At 36.2% G+C, this 27,465-nt stretch overlaps 2 protein-coding genes across 14 annotated transcripts in view; both read right to left on the reverse strand.

Annotated features, from left to right (window-relative positions):
* LOC6046331 (tyrosine-protein phosphatase Lar) overlaps window positions 1-27,465 on the reverse strand; it is a 483,374-nt gene that overhangs the window by 206,221 nt on the left and 249,688 nt on the right. The window lies entirely within an intron of this gene.
* Window positions 22,948-25,207, reverse strand: LOC119766848. 4 transcript variants are annotated; one of them, XR_005277175.1, is made up of 4 exons: window positions 24,971-25,207; window positions 24,824-24,910; window positions 23,043-24,774; window positions 22,948-22,993 (listed from the first exon to the last, which is right to left on the reverse strand). XR_005277175.1 is itself a non-coding variant. In XM_038253041.1 (2 exons), exon 2 carries the CDS (start codon window positions 24,316-24,318, stop codon window positions 23,278-23,280), a length of 1,041 nt encoding a protein of 346 aa, XP_038108969.1. In that variant the 5' UTR covers window positions 24,319-24,774; window positions 24,824-25,207; the 3' UTR covers window positions 23,005-23,277. The 4 variants fall into 4 exon arrangements, 1 of the variants encoding a protein (XP_038108969.1); XR_005277176.1 differs by having other exon boundaries at window positions 24,967-25,207; XR_005277174.1 differs by having other exon boundaries at window positions 24,824-25,207.

Below are 27,465 nucleotides of genomic sequence, written 5' to 3' on the forward strand. Positions count from 1 at the left end.
TGTGACCGACAATCATTTTATTTTCGGTTGAATTGGGTTTTCACTGTCCATGTCTTGGGCCGTGGGGATCTGGCCCGCGATACTGTTCCGGCGATGATCTGAGACTAGAGTCATATGTGTTTTACGAGCTTCGTCATGTGGAAGGAGGAATTTTTATGATATTTTCGGACCTTTTGGGAAGGAGGAGGTAGGGGAAATATACAGTTTCTAATCAAACTGCTTAACGAAAGTCGCCATCCATATCTTTTCACTTGCGCTAACGTTTTCAAAGCGCTTAAGATATGAAATTGCTTCCAACTACCGGCAACATGTTCTTTTGCACATTAATTAGTAACTCACTTGAAAAATTATCCCGAAACATGTTAATAATTAGCAAGCGCCATCAAAAAAACAAATGCGCCAAGTATTTTGACGTTTGACTTTTGACGACCCATTCCAATCGAAGGCTGAAGAAAACCGAGCGAGAGGAGAACTGCCGCTCGAAGCTAGTCCGTCCCATATGTAATTTCGTCAATTTTGAGGTAATAATGCAGTTTGGTTCAAAATCATGTAAACTATTAGAAAAACCAATAAAATGTAGTTCTTTGTTCTAGAAATCCGGAGAAAATCCACTTTTTCGTGAAATTCTAACACGTAGCCTTATGGGCGGGACAAATTTGACACGCGTTTTTCTCGGCTTGCTGTTTTTACATATGGGACAGACACGATTAGAGCGGCAGAGAAGGCAAATAAAAAATAAAGGGTGGCCACCAACACCACCACAAGCGCCTGTTGGAGTGAGCCAGTGATGCCAGGAAACTTTTTCTATGAATGGTACTTTTCGGGAGTGTTCGATTGAAATTTCATCAATTTCGGAAGCCTTAAGCAGTGGAAAAAAAAGAACTTAGCTGAAAAAAGAAAAATGGACGTGGCCAGAAATATTCTCGTCTGATTAGAATACATTTGGGAAATATTTTTTTGAAATGCTTGAAAAAAGAATAGAATAACTTTTAGTAAAAGTGAAAATAAACAGAAATGCTCACAAAAAGGTGCTCTACTCGTTGGTGGACTTGGTTTTAGTGAATTTTAAGGAACACTCCAGACTAGCCATCATTCAAACACGTCCGCTTATTAGGCTTAAAATGGGTATATTTTAACTTTCTATTAAATGCATTTTTGTAAAAACTGCTAAACTTAGTTAAAGAATCAAGAGCAATACAATACAAAAAAAAATATTTTGATTTTAAACTAAAAGCGCACAGTTGTGCCAACCCCAAGAGGGAACCATCAGCTGAATCTGCGGCCCGTTGAAAGAAATTGGAATTGATGAGCGGGAAAGCAATTGAAATAACACAAACACACAATCCCATTCCGGCAACGGCAGGGAGTCGCCATCCTTTGATCACTGACCCATGCTGTTCCTGAACCAACCGTTAATCTTGGAGGGGGTGGGGAGGACATTTCCAATCTGTTCTGGAAACGATTTTGCCCCGCGATGGTCGTCCCAGATAGCGTCAATTGTGGTGTTGTGTGCCTTCACCTGAGGAGGGGGAACGAGTTTGGGGGCGAAGGCAGGACATCCGAAATGGTTCGATAACTTAATTAAAATACAGTGACAGGAAATTAGTCGCCTTAAATATGGCTTCCTGGTGTCCCTCGAACCGAAGAGCCTTTGAATTCAGCAGAAAAATGAATCACTCTTGCTTGAGTGAGCTCTCGTCGAGCGTGATTTGTCCCGAGATGGATTCAGATGAGTTTTCGGGGGTGTTAAATGACATTTTGAGGCAATGTTTCCGAGAATGAAAGCTACAATCTTTAACTCTTTCAAGATCTTAAATTTTAATTAAATTTCACAAGCTCGTTTAAGTTTGTTTGCAATGATTTTAATGACCTAAAAGTTTGCACTGAATGCAACATCATTATCACAAGTGTTACTTTTTGACTAAAAACACAAACTACGACTAACGTCAAGTGCTGCCCTCAAGTTATCATCAAAACTCACATTCCCCGTGGAGGTGGAAATACTTTCACTTTGCCACTTCCAATTAACCTGCCCGCGTGGAAAACTGACCACAAACTCGTGCCAGCGCCGACCACGCAATCCGTCAATTAAGGAAGAGTGCTTCGTCGAGATCGTCTAATTATTTTATAGGTCACACACTCAGCCGATGACGAAATCGACAGCCACTGGAAAAAAAAGTTTAGCAGCAAAAGTTTCCATCCAGATGATTAGGAAATGGTCGTAAAAGCTTTCTGAAAAATTTGACGTGGGGCTCACAAAAGTTCCCTTTGTTGCCGAGGGGGGTGGCGCCCGATGAGGTAACAATTCGAACACTTTGGCCTCGGTCAATAAATAACGACCCCGCGAGCGAGCGAGCGTGTCCTGCTGAGGTCTCCAGAATTAAGGCACCCTAGTAACATTTTAGGTTTTAAGTAGGCCATAAAAGCCCATATAGGCCGTATGAAGGTTTCCAGAACCCTGATAAAACCTGTAAGTTTAAAAATGTTACTAGGGCAGCAGCAATTTGGACGTTCTTCTCGCCTGAATGTAGACGTTGCTCGCTCCCGGGTGTAGGCCACCTAACGAGGCTCTATAAAAATAGCAATTTCACTTTATGTTTCTATTTATAGCAGATGAAGTAGAGCATCGCTCGGAATCGTTATGGTCGGAGGAGGTCGTTCCTACAAAAACGGTAACCAGAGATCAACGAAATGTGTCCAGTGGGCCTGGGGGACCCGGGGTTCTGGAAAGTGTCGCCCAAGTGGCAGCCATGTCAGGGTTTTGCACCGGATCCGGAAAACCGGAATGTGTATTTAAATATGTATCAGATCGGCAGACACAATCGTTACTGCCCACCGGAAATGTGGTGGGAAAAATTAAACCTCGGGTGTTGGGTGCGCTATCGTATCTTGGATCGGAGATTTCTATGGACGTCTTGTGTGACGGGATTTTGGACTTGGACAGTGTGTTTAAAACGTGGCGAAATGTTAATTTAAAATTTGAGTTTATATCAACTATACATTTGGAAAAAAAAATTGATACAAACATTAACAATTCCATTTCCGATTTTTTTCAAATTTCCCAACATTCACACTCGAATTTTAACAAATTCTCATAAAATGGCTCACCAATACCCACGTCTTCCAACAAATTCCCATAACTTTTCTCGAATACCCACAATTTCACACAACTCCTCCAAATATACGAAACTATTCCCACTGTGCCACACCACCAGGCATCCCGGAACAATCGTAACAAATCCCATAATCATGGGATGATTCGTTTTTCCTGTCCGGGGCCTTCTAAAATCTGCCAGCTGTCAGAGCATTAAACTGAGCCGTGTCCCACCAACTTCCCACAATGGTCAAGTGTTGTTTCTTGCCGCACCCTGCACTGCACTAACGAGACCCACATCAATCCGCTGGATATCGGGGAGGAATCTGAAAAAGGGAATAAAATCGAATAGCGTTGCTCCGAAGGGAACGCACGCAAGAAACGGTCCATTGGGAACGAGTGAACCCAAACTTTTTCGTCGGTCCCCGGAGTGTGGAACTGTGGAAAAGCTGGGTTCGAAAGCAGTAATTGTCGGCTTTTGGGGAAACACGATAGCTGGGAAGTGGTTACGTCCCCTGGGGGAGACGAGGGGGGAGGTTTAACACAACAGGGATCTTGTGGTTCATTGGTAGTGGATAAAAATATAAATTGCAGATATTTCTGGACCCCTGCTGATTGGGACAGGTATTGGAGAATTGGTTTCTGGAAAGAAGTGGGAAGCTTTCAATAGATTTGTACAAAAGCATAAGGTTCGTGTCTATTTATAAAATGACATGTCATGATTTTGGCTTAGATACCGTCAGCAGGGGTTACATTGCACGGATCGAAAACCTGTAAGCAAATCCGGTAACTTTGTATGCTGACGTCACAGAAAAAAAACTATTACTTAAACATTTAACCTTAAATCAATTTAAATTGTATTTTCTAAATGAACACATGTTGTGTAAGCAAGGGTCCTGATTGCTCCAAAAAGACTCAGTCACTCGCGAGCACAAATCTAAAGTGACGAAAAACTGCTCTGATGTATTCCTACCGTTTGTCACTTCCACACCAATCGCTACTGAACACACTCCCTCTCTCTCTCTCTCGTTAAGTCGCTCAAAGCTGACAGAGAACACTTTGCGATCGGCTTTGCTTTGATCATTTAAAAAATTGCTTAAAATCAATAATGTCAATAATATTTTGCAATTTTGTTGTTTACACATGACCCATTTGGTAGTAATTTCCACCATACCAAATTTTAATTGACGGCAAACTGTGGTAGTGCAGGCCAAATGAGCGCCGCGAAAGTATATTTTTAGGGCTCTCTCCTCTCCGAGCATATTCGTGTATGATTCGGGTTGACGGACGGAATAGGAAAAGAAACTCACGAAGTATTTTTTTCGCTGAGTGAAGCGGTTGAGTAAGCCGCTGGCCGTCGTGATCGCTCGCGAATAGTTACGCGCTCCGAACGGCAAAGATTCGGCAAAATCAGGACCCTTGACTCTATTCAATATCCGTAGGCCGGCTATGAAACTACGAAATAACATATACAGTAAGAACCGTACCAGAATTTGGCTCATGATGATTAAAAAAGTGTTATGCCGATTCAAATACAAGAGTGCCAATTTTTAGACAGTTCAGTTATGATTCCGGTCTTCAGAACATTAATTTTTTTTTAAAGAAAATCATTTCGTAAATACTTACACTTCTATTTTCAATCGCTGATAACTTTTCAGGATAAACTCGGAGCTTTTCGTACTCTTGGACAAAATTGTAAAGCGTTAAGTTCCACATTAGAATCTCACTCTTGACAAACTACCACACATTTTAAGCCAACTTCCGGCAAAAATCGAAAATGACATTCTCCCTATTTTTTTTCAAAAATTCCCAACACATCTAAAAACAGATGAAACCGCAAAAACTGTTTTTCTCGCAAAAATAAAATTTTCGTCAGTATTTAGAAATATTGGAAATCAATTATTGCAAAACAAGTGGACAGGTGTATGATGCATTTTAAAACACTTTGTTCATTCAAATGTTGACACTGGGGCCTGTAATTTCAATTTTTAGCTTTTTTTTATTTTTTTGCCCCCCTCTCCCCCTCTTCCCCACGACTTTGATCAGAGCCGAGGGACATAAACTTCAAAAAATATTTGCAACGGCCTTACTTAATTTTTTGTAAGAAAAACATTTTTTCACATTCGGCCCTACAATTTAAAACAGTTCCTGCTCTTAAACTTTTCAAGGGTATAATTTTCATTTCTCGATAAAATTTTCAAAAGGTCCTATCTGCAAAGGAAACACTTGACTCATAGGTTGTTTTGAAAATTTATTATAGCAAAACTTGACTAGCAAATGAAACCGAAACGTTTCTCGTGTTCAATGAAAAACAATAGATTTTTTGAATTTGGGAAAAAAAGTTGTAATGAAAAAGCTGAAATATTCAGACGTTTCAGAATCTAGGGCAATACAAATATGTTTAAAAAATCCGTCCCATTTAAAAAATTGCACAAAATCAAAGGTATTTCTTTAAACATACATTTTGAAGAAATTAAATGTGAAATACACAGAATAGGAAAAAAAATCAAATTATTCGCTTTACAGCCTTGGTGTCTTCGATTGTGAGATCCCTACTCGAAACTAGGTGTCAAAGGACTGACGACCTTTGGATTGTGAGTTCAACTGTCTACCAGCGACTCCACCGAGATAGGACCCAGGAAGACGACTCCTGTACCTGACAGAAAATTTTAAAAGAACCTAATGAAAAATATATTTTTGCAAAAACTTTTAGATATTTTGATTTTTGAAAGAATAAATCTGTCCTATGGCGTCTCTTGAAAAAAAAAAAAAAATAATAAAATAAATAATTATTATTTTTATTACTTTTTGACAATCTTTTTTCTTTTCTTAGTGAAACCATGAAACAAAACTTAATGTTTGGAAAAGTTTAAAATTAATCATATGTTCTTATCTTTTTTTCAATTCCTGATTTTTTTTTGTTCATGCTTCATGCTTTCATGCTTCAAGAACTTTTTTGAATAGGTTGTAATGCCTCAAAAAACTCCAAAATACAAATTCAAATCAATTTTCAACATCAGTAATTGTTATTTTGAGCCAAATCGAAGCACTTTCTTTATATGTTATATTAAGTCATAAATTTTTCTATTTCCTAAATAAATTACAAATTCAACAGGCGTTGCGACCCTCAAAAACCCGGGTAAAGATCCAGCAAAAAAAAAATCACTGTTCCCACCTCTCAATCAGAAATCAATCAAACAAATGCACTCCTTCGATGGACGGGATCCTTCCCACTCAAAACCGAAACCTACCTGCACCATAACTCAATTATCTCACCCCGAATGAACCTCATCAAGGAAGGCAGCGGGGCATCCTTTTTTTTGCGGACGAAAAAAACACTATTCCTGGCACCCCCCAAAACCCTCATCAATTTTCAAAACCTTCGCTGGTCAAAAGTTGAAAATACCTTTTCAACAAACTCACCGCTCGACCAGCAGCAAGTCAGCTTTCGAAAACCGTACTTAATTTTCGTTTCATGAACGATGAAATCAATCTTTTTCCTGCACGGGTAAATTTTGAGAGTTTTTTTTTTGTTGTTGTTGGTTGAACACAGTTTCCGATGCTTTTCCCCGGGACTTCCAGGTGAGGGGAGTGAAATGAACCGCAACCTGGTTTAGAAAGTGGGAGGAAAAGCTCTCTGGCTGACTTCCAAAGTTGGACTGCCCGGCAAAGAGAGGGGAAAAAAAAGTCGGATCATGACTAATGAGTCGGTTTTGCTGTATCCATTTCTTTCACTTGAATTAGTAATGGATACTGTTTTCGGGGCTGAGCTCCTCCTTTTTTGCCTGTGACTGGAGTGGAAGCTTTTGGCATGTGGTTTTTTTTTGCTTTTTGGGAAGGATGAAACTGTTGTTGCAGCACATTTGTGGAATGCTTTTTGTGCAAAACGGCTAAAATCGAACGTTGCCGTGTGCTGGAGCAGGAGCACTTAAGCATTCAACAGGGATCGGGGACCGGGCCTTAATCTTTCGACGTTCGGAATGTTCCAAAGCCGAATTGAATTTCCAATTTTTCCATACTTTACCCTCCTCCGACCACCCGGTCGGTGGTGGTCCGTTTCCGTATGTGGGCATTCACGTGGAAAACGGCCGGATTTTTCCTTCTTTTGTAGCAAGTGCACTTTAGAAAGCTTTTTTTTCCTGGCAGCCATCAAGTACACACGATTGTGGGCTTTAAACTTCATTTCGACCGACAAGACTATGCGGTTTTTGGATTTTGAAAGAAAAAAAAAAAACGGAAAATTGCTGGAGGTGGTATGTAACTGAGTTCATTTTGTTCTTGCTAATGTGAAGCAGAAAATGTTTTGCAAAGATGTTTCATTTGAATGGAGTAATTCAGGACTGGCCACAAACCAAGTGACCACTCATAGCCAACACAGTATAGTAGTTTTCTATGACCAGAGAATAAATTTGGCATCATTAATTCGTCTATCCTATAGACTCCATTTTTTCATACATAAATATAAAAAAATCAACAATAAGAAAGAATTTTCTGATTGATTTTTTGTTTTGGAAAAGTTGAAAAAAATAGTTAAACTTTCAAAAAAATATTTTTTCTGTTCGACTTTTCACACAAAAAAAATAGTTAGCTGCGCAAAATGGTCATGTTTAAAAATTCTCGTTTTTAATAATGTTTCAGATGAGCTTTGGCACAAAGTGGTCGAAATTCTTTTGACAGTGTAGCCAAAATCTTGTTTTACGAAAACTGTGGAAAATTGTAATGTTTTTGAATCAAGTGAATAGAACTTGAAAACAGTGCACTAAATCGAAATTTATGTTCAGTACTTTTCTATTTCAAATTAGATTTCACAAAATAATATTTTGTATAAATGTTAGTAACACAGTCAAATGAAGTATGGCCAACATTTGCAATAGCTCAAAAGGCATTTTTTGACATCTGAATCATATGCAAAAATGAGAATTTTTAAAAGTAACTTTGATTGTTTTCCTATATCCCGAGCAGACGGAAATAACGTAGGAATAACATTTTTTGTTATTTGAAAATACTAGGCCAATAACATTTTATGTTTTTTATAAAAAGATTTGTTATTCGTCGTTATGATTTTTTTGTTATTGGATTGTTATTGTAATAACAGACTAATAACATTTTTAGTTATTTTTCGAACAAATCTTTGTTATTATTTTTTGTTATTTTAACAACTAATCCGATCATCCCAATAACATTTGGAGATATTCTTCCATAACAAGAAATGTTATTCCAAAGTTGTTTTGGATTTCAACCAATATCAGACCAATAACAAATTTTGTTATGATAACATAAACTGGTATTATACCCTTATGCAAAAATGGATTTTTCAAGAAGATTCCATAACAATTTCTGTTATTTTAACAGTATTTGTTATTGAAATGGCATGAATTTTGTTATTACCGTCTGCCCGGGTACCTGAACAAGTTTTATTTATAGTAAAATAGTATGATTCGATTTAATTAACAATGCAAAGTTGTTGAACATCTCTTCAGAAATATTTTTTTTATTTTTTTTTTTAATAGAAGTTGCGTCCTCATATGATCTGGTACTAATTTTTGACATACGTAGAGCTGATGATAACTGCCTTGGGCGGATTTCTATTATTTCTTATGATATTAAGTGATCAGCAATCAATATTTTAAAGATGTGCTCAGTTCTATGGCCAAAGATGGACTCTCTTTTTAGAAAATGAAACAAAAATCTAGGATCTATGAGCAAGTTTAAAAAATCTGGAACAAGTTAAGCTAAAAACCCAATATTCAGCCAAACCAAGAACTCTTTTAATTTCTCATGTTTCATTCGAAGTACAGTCATGCCTCGGTTTAGCACCGCATATGGGGAATGCAAAACCGAGGCGTGTATAACTGAGGCACAGCGCTTATGGGATTTTGGCAATATGGGCGACTTTGGCTATAATCCTTTGAAAAATAATTTAAACTTCAAAAAATTACAGTGTTTTGGAATCGGGATGAATACTCAAAATTTTCACAAAAATAGGTATATGGATAGCAAACTACTTCTTTTTGGAAAAATACTAATTTTTTTTATCAAGATTGCTATCGATGGTTTGGAATTTTTACATTTCGAAGGATTATTTTTGTTAACTCAGAACTACTTTTGAAAAAATACTCAAAATTTCAGTTTTTATTTTATGGGTAGTTTTTTTAAATACGTAGTTTAGTGAAAATTTTGAGTGTTTTCAAAAATTTATATTTTTACTTAGGGGTCGTGCATAAACCACGTGGCCTTTTTTTGGAGAATTTTTGACCCCCCCCCCTCCCCCCTCATGGTTTTTCGTGGTTTCACGCCAACCCCCCCCCCCTATAGGACCACGTGGCTTTTTCCTCCCAGGTGAAAAATCTTTAAAAAAAAACAAAATAAGTATAGATTTCAAAAAATTTTATCCACAGATGATGTACTGTCAGTGGTGGTGACTTTTAGTGAAAAAACGATATTACTGTTGTTATTTTAACACAATAAAAACATTTCAAATTATATCGAAATAAATATTGTTGGGGAATGCTCCTGGATTTACCAACATTTTCCCAGAATATGGCTAGTATAATCACACCTTTCATAAATGCCAATCGTTTTAAAATTAACTCAAACTCACCCTTTAGAGGAGGTGACATTGGGTCAAACAGAAAACATTTTAATTTGTGTAGGTGCTGTAACACCATTAAAACCAATTTAATAATATATAAAAAAACAGAAATTCACTTAAAAGTGTAAAAAAAGTATGATATCACAAAGTTTAAGGTAAATAATAACAGTATAACAATTTATTGAAATGGTGCAGAAAGTAAAAAATACTCTCAACAAAACAAGCAACTTAGTAAAACATATGTATTCAAAATTATGGAATTGCAGTGCAATTAATTGCATCCAGAATAAATATGCTTTAAGAATTAAAGCTACCTTGATATATACACTGCATTCATGATTTAATTTAAATTCGCTTTAAAATATTTTCTTAAAATTGAAATTAATTAAAAAGAAAAGTTTTGTTTCATGAAAAAATATTTTCATTTTATTTTATGAAAAATATCTAGTTATGAAAGCTCCTAGTTAATATTTATTTTATTCCAAACATTCATAAAAATCCAAACTAAAGCAACTTTTCTTTTAATTAAGCGTGATTGATTCCAATGATTCAGTGTGTCCAAAAAAGTCGAGCTGTTTAATTTTTTTCTCCATACAAGAATCAGAGACAGGGACAAACATTCAATATTACGACCTTTTGAAATGTTAGTCTTATTTTTTTTTGAAAATATTGATTTCAAAAAGATCGACAAATTTCACGAATGTTTTATTTATGAACATTGAAAATCGCACCATTAGTTGCTGAGATATCGACTTACAAAAATTATGGGTTGTTTGGGTAGTAAACATCAATTTTTCTGTTTTAAAATCTTTGCATGGCAATATCTTAGAAACAAAGCAACAAAGAATTTTCTCAGCATTTCAAAAATATTTTTTTTTCAGAATTAGGCAAACTTGGGCACTAATTTTTTTAAATTAATAACTGCAACTAATTAAAAAAAAAAATTACCTAAAAATAGCTATAACTTGAAAACGGTGCACTTTATGAAAATTTCACTAATGTACTTTTAGATTGCAAATTTGATTTTACATAGATAAATAAAATTGAAATTAAGTTGCGGTCAATATTTCGATTTTTTTTAATCAGTATTGATTCAAAAATTCATAACTCAAACAACGATTATTTGCCCGTTCTGAAAATTTCTGAAAAGTTGGCAAAATTAAAAAAAATAAAAATAGTGTTTTTTGCAAATCTTGTTTTAGTGACAAAAAGTGAAATTAAAAATCAGCAAAGTAAATTACCATTTATCATTTTTTTCAGTGTAGTCCTTATCCATACCTAAAACTTGGCCGAAGGCACCAAATCGATTGAAAAATTCCTTCAAAAGATACAGATTTTTGAATTTTCATACATCATTTTTGTATGGAAAACTATATGGACAAACTAATGATGCAAAATGGCTTGGGCACCAAAAAAGGTTTCAGACGGATTAAAAAAATCAAAAAATTAAAAATTTAAGAATAAAGACCGATTTTGTATAGAATTGCTCGAAAATCGATTTCGTGTCTTTGGAAAAGTTGTAGACAACGCGCTAAAAATCATTATTTTAGTCATGGACATCCAAATTGTTTAAGTCTTACTCTTACTCTAAATTGATTTTGCTATCGACTACGTGTTTTGATAAATTTAAAAAAGATTGAGCTAAAATTTGGAATTTACTTTACATTTTTTTTTCAGTTGTTTAAATAGGCAATTATCTACGATTTAAGATTTTTGATCCAACTTTTGGTTGGAGATATTACCTCAAAATAAATACAAAAAAAATATTAAATAAGTTAATTTTTCAATCTTTTCAATATCTTTGAAATTATTAACACTGGGACGCCCAACGCATGTCCAATAAACACGGATGCCAAAGCCTCCCTAAAACGTTGGAACGGTAACTTCAACTCACAGGTTTTCGGGCTTGTCTCTGCGGATTTTCGGGCGATTTTTTTACTAGAGCAAACAAGAGTTGGATCGACGTTTTTGATCGCATAAATTACAGATTTGATCATATCGAGTTCTGCAAAGTTTAAGGATCATCTAGACATCCTTATAATTCACTCAAAAAAAATGTCCCGGTTGGTTGAGTTATGCCCGAGAACCAGCGAGTTGAAAGTACCGTTCCATCTTTTTTAATGAATTTTATTTATGTTGATCTTGACGGCATTGAATTGAAATTTATTTCACAAATTGATATCGGCATTTGAAAATTAAGTGACTCTTTAAAACATAAACTATTTTAATGTGTCTATATATTTGAGTGGTTTTATCTCAAATATGAAGTATATTTTCTCAAATTAAAGAAAAACTAATATTTTCAGGAAAGGGCACCTTTGGCCCCTATTTTTTAATCTTCAAATTAATTTAGAAACAAAAACAATGTTTGCTTGAAGCTCGTTTTTTTTTCTCTAAAAATCTAAAATGTTTGCCCATGTTTCTCTTTGGCTCAAGAGATGGTCCCTATTAACATAAAAAAAAAACTAAAAAATATACCTACAACTTTGACGATGGATAGTAATCGTGTATTTTATGAAATGTTATGTTATATAACAATCCGAATTGTGTAACCCATGAAATAAGGAATATATTTTAGACCAAAATGTTCATCAAATTTTTTGGTGAATCTTAAAGTATGTATCGTTCGTTTTTTCGTTACTGGTTATTTTTTAATGTTAGACGTTTCACTTGCAAATGAAGTAGTGAAACTGAAATTTTGCGCGATAATCCTGAAATTGGGGTTTTTAGTTTCTTTGTACTTAAAAAAATATTGCATGAGAGAGGAGATACAAGATATCTTGAGTTTGTTTTAAGTGTCAAAAGGAAATCTTTCGATAAAGATTCTTCGATCACTTATAGGACCAGCTACGGTAATTAGCTAAGATCTGAGAAAATTGTCAGCAATATTTATTTTTTAAGTTGTTCCAAAATAGAACTATCGAAGACTACATCTACTTTCAATGCAAATTTGCAAGCACATTTTTAGCTACTTGATACCATCAACAAAAAATGAAATTGTGTTTGCATTTTGGTACGCATTTTTAGGGTATATTAACTTTGGATACTGTCACTTTATTTTTTAACAGCTTTTAAAATTTTGCAAAACGTAGTTACATGAGTATGAAAAAGTGTACATTCAATTACAGGCTCAAAGTATTGATATGAATCTGCCGAAATATATAATTCAATATTGAATTGGAAAATATTGTGACATTGAAATATAAGTAATAATTTTAAACACAATAATTATATGGTTTTGAAGTGTAACAAAAAATGTATGCATATAAGTAAATTTAAAGCGCGTATTTTTTTGTTTTTTTTTTAAGAAAAGATTTTTTTTTAAAGGCCACGTTGTAAGCCGTCGACCCCCCCCCCTCCCCCCCATGGCTTTTCATGGTTTTTTTTTTCGGTCGGATCTCGGACCCCCTCCCCCCCCCCTAAGGAGACCACGTGGTTTATGCACGACCCCTTATGAAATGTATGAAAAAAACCGATCAACCTATTGTAAAAACTTTTTTTTTCAAAAATACGAGATTTTGTGGTTTTTTAGATTTTTACAAAAAATATCATTATTATTAAAAGTATGAAAAAAATTCCGATAATTTGATACACATGTTGCAAAAAACATAAAATTATAGTATTATTTTTTTAAAAATACGCAGATTTGTGAAAAATTTTAGTTTTTCACAAAAAACATTATAACTATCGAAATGTATGAAAAATCCCGATCATTTGGTACGCATATTGCAAAAAAAAACACAAAATGTTAGTATTTTATTTTCGAAAATACGTAGTTTTGTGATTTTTTTTAGTATTTCACATAATATATTATAGCTATCGAAATTTATGAAAAAATAGCTATCATTTGATACTTATATTGTAAAAAAACTGAAACTTTGAATATTTTTTCCGAAAATACTTAGTTATGTGAAAATTTTGAGTATTTTCAAAAATGTTTGTTATAACTTTTGAAATGCATGAAAAATTTCCGATCATTTGATACTCATATAGCAAAAACAATTATTTTGAGTATTTTTCCAAAACATAGCAAAATACTGGCAAAATACATTGTGAAAATTTTCATGTAATTTTAATTAACATAATCTACCAACTCACACGAAATCGGGAAAATTTTCCGCGACCCCTCTTCGATTTGCGTGAAACTTTGTCCTAAGGGGTAATTTTTGTCTCTGATCACAAATCCGATGTCCATTTTTTGATATCTCGTGACGGAGGGGCGGTTCGACTCCTTCCATTTTTGAACATGCGAAAAAAGAGGTGTTTTACAATAATTTGCAGCCTGGAATGATGATGAGATAGGAATTTGGCATCAAAGGTACTTTTGTGCTAAATCAAACGCCCGATTTGAATCCCGAAAAAACGTATTTTTCATCGAAAAAAAAAAAACTTAAAAAAGTTTTAAAAACTTTCCCATTTTCCGTTACTCGACTGTAAAATTTTTTGGAACATGTCATTTTATGGGAAATTTAATGTTCTTTTCGAATCTACATTGACCTTAGAACAAAATTTCATGCAAATCGAAGAGGGGTCGGACAACTTTTCCCGATTTCGTGTTGGTAGAGAATTACCCATAAACAAAAACGAAAGCACACAATACAAACAATAACAAACACGTTTTGTTTAGTTGGCCATTCCGTGCATTCTCTCGAACTTTAATTGAATTTGGTTGCCGGAGTCCCGAGTTATGATTGAAAATTTTTACGGTAGCCGAGCAAGTACGTGTGGCAAACGCGTTCTAATTTAATCTAATCTAATCAGACCCTAGCGCAGCCAATCTTTCGAAGGGATCCTGGAGAGTGCCTTAGGTTAGATGACGCACTCTTCTTGTCATTTATTAACATTTGCAGTGCGCCATTGCATCGGAATGCATTGAAACATCACAAGCGTTAAAGCGGCCAGGCCTACTGCGTAAAGCCGTATCGTAGAGATGACTCGTAATTGGGTTGAGTTTGAGCACTGAGTGTTCGAACAACAACACAATTCTGAATCGACAGGGGTGGAAGAAGCGTGGGGACACACCACCATACGTTCCGAGATTTTTTGGTTGTATTCGTTGGGAGCACCATGCTAAGAAGGTTTGGTACTCCGGGACCCTCTGGGATGGGACATTGTATTCCCACGAATGCCCTGGACACTATTTGCCGTGGTTATAGCGCCACAACTCGCTCTCTGTAACAGTATTCCTAATTCCAGTCCACGCTCACCAAGTCGTCATGGCCTAGGGGTTAGAATTTTTGCTTACCAATCCAAAGGACGGAGGATCGAACCCCGCCTCGAGCGACTCTGATTTTTCGTTCATATTCATCATTTCAAATTTATGTGTTCTTAACTTTCTCGTTGGGAGCAGATGGGAATCGAACCCAGAACCATTCGCTTACAAAGCGAACACCGTAACCAGTCAGCCACGGCCGCTCCAAAGTACGTGTGGCAAACGCGTTCTGATCTGAAACCCCTTTGGTCAGTTGTCGCACATACATCAATTTTAGGCTGTGTCAAGTTGAACGACAAGCTTGCAACTTCTTCCATGTGAAGAGTGACAACAGTGCACGAAGTTTTTCGGTTTTCATTGAATATCTCAGTATTGACATCGAAAGCCAAAAAGTGAGCTGCACAAATTGGCGTTTTCAACTGAATTTGGCCCAAAATGCACGTATGACAAGATAGCACAACAGCAATGATTTGATTAACCTTTTGACAATTATTCGTACAAAATTTGCTCTTAATTTTGATGTGCCTCACCAATTCAAAACAAAAGTTAGGTTGTGCCATGGAAAACGTCCATTTCAAAAAGCTGATGGACTTATCAGACTAATTCATTTTTGAAATGATTCGAATTTATACAATTAAATCACACTCGATCGATGACTCTTTTGAATCAGCTAAGAGCGACAAATTACTACTACTATCTACTATCCCTATTCGCTCGAGTTAACGGTACTATCCGTTGATCAAACAGTGCACGAAGTATACAATCAAAAACTACATTTCTCACAATCTAGTGCAATTTGATTTGTCAAGTGACCAGCTCTCATCTTATATCCATTACACCAGCCCCAACCCAAACGGACGGCAGCAGATTTTCCACTTTTCGTGGAAATTCCAAAGCAGATTACACCGATGCTGTCGTTGCGCGACCTTTCCAAAAGTGATCTCCCCTCCCCGACTGACTGCACTTTGGTGAGCTTCACGCGTAAAGCGCCACAAAAGAAGCTTACTTTTTATGACCACCACCCAGCCATCGCCAACGGGACTAACCTTTTCCACTTGGCGCGCGCTGGTGGGCTAGCGCATAATCTTTATTTTGCCCGGAGCGCTTCCCGGGCGCCGTTTTCCCGGCCACCACAATCCAAGAGTGAGATAAAAACAGACCGTGAAGGCGCAATGATGACTGAGGGAGTTGGTGAAGAAATGCAAATTTTATGCACTTTTACTGCTGCGGTATATTAACTTGGCCAGTCTAGCGAGTTGTACGCTAAAAGCAGATTCTTAGTGTGCTTTTTTGTGTGTGTCTTGTCTTCTTGGGGGAAACAAGGAGCTTTGGCGCAGAGCTTTTATTTTCAGTTTTTTTTTTCCCCAAGGAGCGTTGAGCTAGCGGATTTAGCTGTTTACTGGCATCGAGCAGCTTTAAAGGAGTTGGGGTCGTATTTCTTAGTACGAGATGCGCAGAAAAAAGATTGAAAGTAGGGTAAAGGGGTTATTTATGTGGGGTATTTTTGAAAACTTTTTTTTTAAACATATAAAAATATTGCAAAAATATTATATTTTTTGTTATTTTTAGCAAAATATTTCCACAAAAATGAATTAATTTTTCAATAAATTCACTTAAGACCAATTACCCTTGCTCACATAAAAAGTTAAAAACAGATCTTCCCAGAACGCAACGACGAAGAAGTTTGGAGGCTGCTGCTGCAGCTCTCTTACCCTTGTAAAGCTATATCCACCGAACCCACATTAGACGGGGGAAGGGGCAGCTGTCAGAGTGGGGCTGGCAGCCAGGTTGGGGCGTGGAAACATGGCCATCTCGCTTGCTGGCTGGCTGCGGGAACTTGGAATATTAAACTCATGTTTATATTACATTATTATCCGGGGCTTCGCTCGCGTTCGTTGTGGAGGAGCCACCATGTTTTAAAAGTAAAGTAAAGAGAGCAAGATTCCGCGGCTTATCCCATTGCCAGCATCAGTTACGACAGTAAAGTCTTCCAAAGTTGGTAGATTTATTAGCGAAGATGATTGCTTGTATTACAAGGGAAATGTTTTTATTATTTCGCCCGTACATTGCTGCGGAGGTAGCGCTTTCCACGCCCACCGCTGGTGAAGTTTGAAATTGAAATTCATTTTTTTTTCGGCGCAGATCGAGATCGCGTTTCGCGGAAAAATCGTTGCAAAGAATGTGACGAGCGAATGATTTGCATACCGCGCTGCTGACTTGATTTGCTGCTGCTAAATTAGTTGGGTGCGCGTCACATTGCTGGAAGTGAAAGACACGCGGTGACAGTTGGTGGAATGAAACCAAGCTGATGAAAAGATTTGTTCTCGGAAAAATAATGTAGAAGAAAATATTTTGGAAAGTTGGAACACCTGGCAGGGAAATGAGTTTCGAACTTTTTCGGTGGAATTTGGTGAGAGTTGCGCTCATTTGATGTTCAATTTATCAAGATTTTTTTTTATTTATATTCTCCAATAATTTTTGTAATTTAATCGAAATTCTCGTTAATGAAGGCTGCAGCACTTCCAAAGAATTATAAAATTTGTTCTACAGATGAAATTTTGAAAATTGATTAAAACTCGTGTAGTAAATACAACGTAATATAACACTGTAATTCTAGGCAACCGCTACATAGGTCCTTGTGTATCCTTGGTATCCTTGTGGCCCTGTTGGTTATCACATCAAACCAAATCAATAAATACAACGTAATATAACAAAGCCACCAAAACCGGAACTGGATTTTATTTATATTTTTTATTTGCTTCAACCTATGTGCAATCCGTCCTGATAACCAAAGAAGAGCAGTTCTCTAGGATTTCGGTCATTCGATTTTTTTTGTATTTTTTAATCCGACTGAAACTTTTTTGGTGCCTTCGGTATGCCCAAAGAAGCCATTTTGCATCATTAGTTTGTCCATATAATTTTCCATACAAATTTGGCAGCTGTCCATACAAAAATGATGTATGAAAATTCAAAAATCTGTATCTTTTGAAGGAATTTTTTGATCGATTTTGGTGTCTTCGGCAAAGTTGTAGGTATGGATACGGACTACACTAGAAAAAAATAATACAAGGTAAAAAAAATTTGGTGATTTTTTTATTTAACTTTTTGTCACTAAAACTTGATTTACAAAAAAACACTATTTTTAATTTTTTTTATTTTTTGATATGTTTTAGAGGACATAAAATGCCAACTTTTCAGAAATTTCCAGGTTGTGCAAAAAATCATTGACCGAGTTATGAATTTTTAATCAATACTGATTTTTCAAAAATCGAAATTTTGGTCGTAAAAATTTTCAACTTCATTTTCGATGTAAAATTAAATTTGCAATCAAAAAGTACTTTAGTGAAATTTTGATAAAGTGCACCGTTTTCAAGTTATAGCCATATTTAAGTGACTTTTTGAAAATAGTCGCAGTTTTCATTTTTAAAATTAGTGCACATGTTTGCCCAGTTTTGAAAAAAATATTTTTGAAAAGCTGAGAAAATTCTCTATATTTTGCTTATTCGGACTTTGTTGATACGACCTTTAGTTGCTGAGATATTGCAATGCAAAGGTTTAAAAACAGAAAAATTGATGATTTCTAAGTCTCACCCAAACAACCCACCATTTTCTATCGTCAATATCTTAGCAACTAATGGTCCGATTTTCAATGTTAATATATGAAACATTTGTGAAATTTTCCGATCTTTTCGAAAAAAATATTTTCAAAATTTTCAAATCAAGACTAACATTTCAAAAAGGCCAAACATTCAATATTACGCCCTTTTAAAATGTTAGTCTTGATTTGAAAATTTTGAAAATATTTTTTTCGAAAAGATCGGAAAATTTCACAATTGTTTCATATATTAACATTGAAAATCGGACCATTAGTTGCTGAGATATTGACGATAGAAAATGGTGGGTTGTTTGGGTGAAACTTAGAAAACATCAATTTTCCTGTTTTTAAACCTTTGCATTGCAATATCTCAGCAACTAAAGGTCGTATCAACAAAGTCCGAATAAGCAAAATATAGAGAATTTTCTCAGCTTTTCAAAAATATTTTTTTCAAAACTGGGCAAACATGTGTACTAATTTTAAAAAATAACAAACTGCGACTATTTTCAAAAAAGTCACTTAAATATGGCTATAACTTGAAAACGGTGCACTTTATCAAAATTTCACTAAAGTACTTTTTGATTGCAAATTTGATTTTACATCGAAAATGAAGTTGAAAATTTACGACCAAAATTTCGATTTTTTGAAAAAATCAGTATTGATTAAAAAATTCATAACTCGGTCAATGATTTTTTGCACAACCTGGAAATTTCTGAAAAGTTGGCATTTTATGTCCTCTAAAACATATGGGTAATTCTCTACCAACTCACACGAAATCGGAAAAAGTTGCCCCGACCCCTCTTCGATTTGAGTGAAACTTTGTCCTATAGGGTAACTTTTGTCCCTGATCACGAATCCGAGGTCCGTTTTTTGATATCTCGTGACGGAGGGGCGGTACGACCCCTTCCATTTTTGAACATGCGAAAAAAGAGGTGTTTTTCAATAATTTGCAGCCTGAAACGGTGATGAGATAGAAATTTGGTGTCAAAGGGACTTTTATGTAAAATTAGACGCCCGATTTGATGGCGTACTCAGAATTCCGAAAAAACGTATTTTCATCGAAAAAACACTAAAAGTTTTAAAAATTCTCCCATTTTCCGTTACTCGACTGTAAAAATTTGGAACATGTCATTTTATGGGAAATTTAATGTACTTTTCGAATCTACATTGTCCCAGAAGGGTCATTTTTAATTTAGAACAAAATTTTTCATTTTAAAATTTCGTGTTTTTCTAACTTTGCAGGGTTATTTTTAGAGTGTAACAATGTTCTACAAAGTTGTAGAGCAGACAATTACAAAAATTTTGATATATAGACATAAGGGGTTTGCTTATAAACATCACAAGTTATCGCGATTTTACGAAAAAAGTTTTGAAAAAGTTACTTTTTGCGTTTCTCTTTGTTTCGTCGTCCGTGTCTGTCGCGGGTGACCATGAACGGCCATGATCGATGACGACCAACTTTTTCAAAACTTTTTTTCGTAAAATCGCGATAACTCGTGATGTTTTTAAGCAAACCCCTTATGTCTATATATCAAATTTTTGTAATTGTCTGCTCTACAACTTTGTAGAACATTGTTACACTCTAAAAATAACCCTGCAAAGTTAGAAAAACACGAAATTTTAAAATGAAAAATTTTGTTCTAAATGAAAAATGACCCTTCTGGGACAATGTAGATTCGAAAAGTACATTAAATTTCCCATAAAATGACATGTTCCAAATTTTTACAGTCGAGTAACGGAAAATGGGAGAATTTTTCAAACTTTTTAGTGTTTTTTCGATGAAAATACGTTTTTCGGAATTCTGAGTACGCCATCAAATCGGGCGTCTAATTTTACATAAAAGTCCCTTTGACACCAAATTTCTATCTCATCACCGTTTCAGGCTGCAAATTATTGAAAAACACCTCTTTTTCGCATGTTCAAAATGGAAGGGGTCGTACCGCCCCTCCGTCACGAGATATCAAAAAACGAACCTCGGATTCGTGATCAGGGACAAAAGTTACCCCTTAGGACAAAGTTTCACGCAAATCGAAGAGGGGTCGGGGCAACTGCTGTGTGAGTTGGCGGAGAATTACCCATATCAAAAAATAAAAAAAATTAAAAATAGTGTTTTTTGTAAATCAAGTTTTAGTGATAAAAAGTTAAATAAAAAAATCACCAAATTTTTTTTACCGTGTATTATTTTTTTCCAGTGTAGTCCGTATCCATACCTACAACTTTGCCGAAGACACCAAATCGATCAAAAATTCCTTCAAAAGATACAGATTTTGAATTTTCATACATCATTTTTGTATGGACAGCTGCCAAATTTGTATGGAAAATTATATGGACAAACTAATGATGCAAAATGGCTTCTTTGGGCATACCGAAGGCACCAAAAAAGTTTCAGTCGGATTAAAAAATACAAAAATTAAAATTTAAGAAAAAAGACCGATTTCGTAGAGAATTGCTCAGAAGCCAATTTGTGTAATTAGAGGCTGATACGTAAATATTCGAAATCGTTAAATTTTGATCCGATTTTCTGATCGATTTGGTCTCTTTGGCAGAGTTATATGTATTGATGAGAACTATTCAGAACAAATTTGAAACCAACACGGAAAAATGCCGAAATGTTTGATATATTATAGGGGATAAAAATCCGCAACATTTGAGCCAACGAAGAAGCTTGGACAAAACATTTCTGTCGAGTTATGAAATTATGAAAAAATAAAAAAATAAATAATAATAATAATATACAGTCTAGACTCGAATATCCGGGCCGCGGAAAAATGTCACTTAGGACAATCGCATCACGAAAAAACATTTTTATTTTTGATTGTCGAGCTTAAGTATGACCCTTTAACTACGTTAAAGTGATTTTGAATTTTTAATTCCAAGATGGCGGCTAATATGGCGCTGACGATAATCGAATCTTCGAATAATCGAGCCTGGAATGTATATATTATTCGGGCAAAATAAAAAATCTGGTCAACTTTTTATGACTACACTTTTAATCGTAAAATCAAATTTGCAATCAAAAAATAGTTTACAGATTTTTTGATAAAATTCACAGTTTATAGAAATAACCACAAGTTAAATTCTAAGTGGAAAACTGTCGTTATTCGTTATTTTAATGTTGTCCATGATTTTCCATTCCCGAAAACATTTTGCCTTCCTCACTGAGGTAAGACTATAATCATGCATACCAATTGACTCAGTATCGAAAACTGAACAAATGTGTATGTGTGTGTTTTTGTGCGTGTGTGTGTAAATGTATGTATGTGACCACAATTCTCACTGAGTTTTCTCCGCACTGGCTGAACCTATTTTGATCAAACCAGTTGCATTCGACTTGGTTTAGAGTCCCATATATCGCTATAGAATTGTTTGAAGTTTCGATACGTAGTTCAAAAGTTATGCATAAAAATGTGTTTTCAATTATATCCGATTCTCACTTATTAAATCTATGTAAACGGATCCATCATCCGACCCATCGTTGGTTAGGCAATTGAAAGACCTTTCCAACGAGTCTAAAACATTGAAGATCTGGCAAACCTGCCTCGAGTTATGACCACTTAAGTTATATCTGTATAATTATTTTTCAACCACATAGGTGGATTCAGTTAGTTTTTGTTTGCGTTTGCAATAAAATTGCCTAAGATACATTGAAGCTTGGACTTCTGGTTGCTGAAGTACAGTGAATAAAAGAAAAAGAAGCTAGAAAAAACACATATTTTGAAAATATTGGAACCGGAAATAGTCGGAGAAAAAAAGGGTTAAGAATGAATAAGTAGGGGAAATACAACCTTTCTCAGCCTATTTTTATTGCCGGCCTATCAGCACTTTGATCAAGAATTACAGCTTTCATAAAGTGTTTTTTACTGTTCCAAAGTAACAAATTGCTTAAATAAAAGTGAGCAAGCAACTGAGAATTTGTCGAACGGCTTAGAGTGATTAAAATGGGTAAATTTCCTCTAGTTAAACAATTCTTCAAAAAAAAAAAAGTTTATTTCGTGAGTTTATAAATTCTGTCATGAGCACATTGAACAGTTATTTTGATTATTGTAAAGATGATTACATTAATTTTTGTGAGTATTTCCATCCTCGTTAAAATAAAAATCTCTGATGGCCCTCTTTGAAAAACAGTTTTGAAAAAAGGTTTTAAAATTCTACACTGTTTTTTCAATATGTCTTGTTCTTTTTAAGGAAACCAGCTTCATAAATATATTATTTTTGGGATTTTTTAATATGTAATGTTCATTTGAAACTAAATTATTAAAAAAAAAACTAATAGTTTTTGCATTCTTTGAAACAGAAGCAATTTCTTAAGTAATTTTGTTTATTTTTTTTTTGTATTTATTTGCTCTACAGAAGAACTCGTTACATTCTAAAAAATAACTCTGATAACAAGAAATATTTAAATGAAAAAATGTTCAAAATTAAAACTAATAACTGTTGGGAAGGATATTGAAGTCCCGTTGAGCGAAAACACCGTTTATTTGATGTTCATATTGCTAAAAGCTAAATTTCTTTATTACTATAAATTCCAATTTAAATGTAAACAACTTACATTAGTCTTCAAATCTGCTTATCCTTCTCCAACCAATGCCAGCAGATTAAACTCGTACTTGACCGATTATGGCCTGACGTAGCGCACCTAAATTCAATTCAATATTTAGGACATAGTTTTACAATTCATTCTAAGTATCTTACTTACAAATTGATTGTTTAATATAGTAAATATCTTTAAACAATCGCTCCTACATCGTGCCTACCACTTTTTCTCATGCAACCCACACATTCAATCACCGATCAATCGACCCAAACCTTTTGACATTTACTGCCGACCTGTCCAATGTGACGTTTCGAGCACCAGCGGCGGCGCCTTGTAGGAACGACCAAGGCAACGCTGCGCTGCAACCTGGCCATAGGGAACCGGTGGTAGACGCCGTAACATTCCCCGACCCGTACCATCGGTGGAACCTTCTATCACTGATTGTACTCACGACTACATTTGTAGGCCTTTCCACCGGTTGCTGCTTCCTTCCGCCCACGCCTTGAAGTCCTGCCAAGTTCAGCTGCTCATCTTCTCGGGTTCCCAGCTCATTGTTCCTCTCGATGCCCAATTTCAGTTTCATCTTCCGTCCCATAAGGCTCGCTACTAGTAGACGACGAACCCCGACCCGTATGAAAATCGGTGTTCGTTCTCCTGGATCGACGTGGTAATGATGTACTCTGCGTTGAGACTTGACCAGCACCCGGCGCAACGCAGTTCGATAGATGTTTCGAGCGATCCGTTTAGTTGACTGCCGAAGCCGGTCCACCACAAGCATGACCGACGTCACCTCTCGAATCAATGCATCCATTCCGGTAGCCCAAAAAAGTATCAAGTTCAGGGTCTGGTGCCAAGTGACGTCCACTACTAATCTTCGTCCGCTGTCGTACGACACAGAAGGTGATCGTCCATGTGTTCTTAAAACTGGTTCCGTATTACACGTGTTCAGCGTCATCCCATCGTAGAAAGCACTATTGACGTCGACCCTCTGTCGCCCCAACTGGTTCAGCATACTGCTCACTCTCCTTCCGTGTCGAGTCTCCGTCGCTGTGATTTGTCCTGGACGACGTTTTCGCACTACCGTTGAAGATAAGCGTAGGATGACTTGCAGCACGGCTTGTTTCTTCATACCAGACCACCGAAACCGGAAATAATCTAATCCTCCGGTGACTTCCGCTTTCATCCCAGCTTTCCCGTCCTCCAGTGCCTTGTATGCTATTATATGGTGTTCGGTGGCTGTTAGGATTTCGGGCAAGCGACTGTCCTCTCGGTTCTGGCGTTGTCGATTCATATGCTGGACACTCCTCTCTTGCACCGACTCGCGTTCCTTCAGATTGGCCAACTGTAAACACGACGATTGGCAGGTCCTCGGAGTATCGTAGGTGAAGACCGCTGGTAGAACTCCTTGCACCTCTTCTCTTCCAGTTGTAGCTGAAACATTGCGTTCTCGTGATTCCGTTCGAGTTCCTCGCGCTGTTTCAAAAACTCCAGCTGCTTGTCCGCGATGATCTGTTGTGCATCCAACTTCACCCGCTGCAGTTTGGACCGCAGGTCGTTGATTTTGCTCGTTCTAGTCCTCGCTTGGTCAACTGGTTCGCCAGCCTTTTCCGGCGACCATCCGCGACAGCGGGTCAGTTCGGAAGCAATTGGTGGCATCATGATGAAGTAATCTTTTAGTTTGTTGGGAAGGATATTGAAGTTCCGTTGAGCGAAAACACCGTTTATTTGATGTTCATATTGCTAAAAGCTAAATTTCTTTATTACTATAAATTCCAATTTAAATGTAAACAACTTACATTAGTCTTCAAATCTGCTTATCCTTCTCCAACCAATGCCAGCAGATTAAACTCGTACTTGACCGATTATGGCCTGACGTAGCGCACCTAAATTCAATTCAATATTTAGGACATAGTTTTACAATTCATTCTAAGTATCTTACTTACAAATTGATTGTTTAATATAGTGAATATCTTTAAACAATCGCTCCTACATCGTGCCTACCACTTTTTCTCATGCAACCCACACATTCAATCACCGATCAATCGACCCAAACCTTTTGACATTTACTGCCGGCCTGTCCAATGTGACGTTTCGAGCACCCGCGGCGGCGCCTTGTAGGAACGACCAAGGCAACGCTGCGCTGCAACCTGGCCATAGGGAACCGGTGGTAGACGCCGTAACAAATAACTAATAACTAATTTACTCATTATCTATTAATTTCCCATTAAATTACATGTGTAAAAAAAATCACAGTTTTGTAACGAAAGATGCAAGAAATTTTAAAATTATCATTGTATTTTTTCGATGATGAGCACTTTTTCAAAATTCTGAGTCCTACGCCATCAAATCGAGCGTCAAATTTTACATAAAAGTCCCTTTGACATTAAAATATCACAGACTGCAAATTATTGCGTATTTGTTCAAATGATCAAAACTGGAAGAGGTCGTACCGCAATTCCGTCACGAGATATCGTAAAATGGATCTCAAGTTCGTGATCAGGGATAAACATTACAAATCAGGACAAAGTTTCATGCAAATCGAAGAGTTGGCGGAGAATCACCCAAATCGTTCATAATCAATTGTTAAGGGGTTGTTCAATTTTAACTATGATTTTTTACTCCTTGTTTTTTTGGGAAAATTGATTAGGGAAGCAAGACATGTGTTCATAGGGAAACACATTTAACAATAAACCATCAGAAACCAGGTTTGAGTTCAGTAAAAAGCCGAGTTAAATGCTTCAAAAAGTTGAAATTGCATTTCTCCAGAAGCTCTTTCAATGGCTTCTGTTTGCGTCCAATTATACTTCCTGACTTGTGCATTGTTTTGCAATGGAACAAAAAACTTCCCCCAGTTTCGTTTGGTAAACCAATTTTCCGCAAATTATGAACATTTGCTCGTAACGTTTACCTTTCACAATAGAACTAGTAGAAACTATAATTGGAATTACTAGACCTTACTATAAAGTGTTTAAAAATGTGTGAAACAAGTTTAAACATCTTAAATAGAAAGGAAAAGAAGTGAAGTTAAGAAAATTAAATTTAATCTAATAAAGCTCAGAAAAGGCAAAAAGCTGAATTTTGGTTACCCTCCCAAAAACACAAGCTGGAGAAGGAAGGGAAAACAATTTTCTGCGCTTATGCTGTTATTAATACCATAAACTAATATATTAACAAAGTACTATCATCGTATTTATGTGGCCGAGTGTGTGTGGGTGTGATCTTGTGTGAAGTGGATAACTCTAGCAGGAGGAAAATTGTGTGTGTAATGTGGTCTTGTGTGTGTTGATCCTGCCAAAGGAGTGAAGCTGCTAGCTGTTTGCTAGCAATGTGACAAAACTCGACTAACATTTATCTATTTATACGAACATAAATACACACAAACACATCGGTTTTTCTCTGCTCGTGTGTGTGTTTGTATGTGAGACTCTACGTTAGCAGAAGGATGCCTCCGGCAATGCTGAGTCTCTCTCCATCTCAAAAAAGAGGGAAGGAAGACGTCGAAGAAAGAACGTAGATTTTCCCAAGTTTTCCCTGGGCCATATATAGTTTCCGGGAAACCCTTTCATCTTGCTCCTCATATCTAAGTGGGAGGGAAGAAGAAGAAAAAAAGTTTCCTTCAACGTCAACGTTTGATGGCAGAGGCGTACGTTGGAAATCGCACGACCGTTTGAGGTTTCACGTGAAATTCTGTGTATTTCCTAGGAGGATAAGTAACTCGTTGCTAATTAAATAATTCGTGAAAAAGCAACATAGTCGATTCTGAGAATTGTTGGTGTATTATTTCAAATAAATCATAATGAAATGATTATTTTCAGTTTTTCTAAGTTTACTAATATCAAAATTAGAATCATTTCAAAAATTCCAAACCCCTCAAAACGTAATTCTAATTTACTGACCAGCACCCCCGACCGCGCACGCCGCTGGACCACACCACCAGCATCAACCGTAATACAATTGCTCGGTACTTCCACAGGTCTTCATCGTCGTTTTCCTTGGAGTTTTCCAGCAGCAGGCAGTAACTGCTCCGAAGGCTTCCGGGTTTCCCCCGCAGTAGTAGCCCTCATCCAGAAGTGGTTGGAGAATTTTAAGCAGAATTTATGCACGCCTCCAGTTAAAACTTTGCCGGCCATATCAGATAAATTTTTCCACGGTAAGAGTAGTGGGGGAGTGGTGGAAGGGGGATGGTTGAGAGTAGACGGGAGTATAGAAGTGTAGTGCTTACGTTAGCATCGGTTCGTCCTGCATTAGACTCAATTTTAGGGGATCGGGTCATGGGGGACTCTTAAATGATGCATTTTTTCTTCTCATCAAATAACCTTTGATTTGTTAAAATAAATACATATTACGAGATAAAAAATAGTCTTGTGTATAAAATTGAAATTTAAATGTGATTTAGAAACTAAGCCCGTAAAAAATAATATTGAATGTTTGGTTCTTT

Source organism: Culex quinquefasciatus, chromosome 2 (assembly GCF_015732765.1).
Source record: "Culex quinquefasciatus strain JHB chromosome 2, VPISU_Cqui_1.0_pri_paternal, whole genome shotgun sequence".
In the NCBI taxonomy this organism is placed as follows: Eukaryota; Metazoa; Arthropoda; class Insecta; order Diptera; family Culicidae; genus Culex; species Culex quinquefasciatus.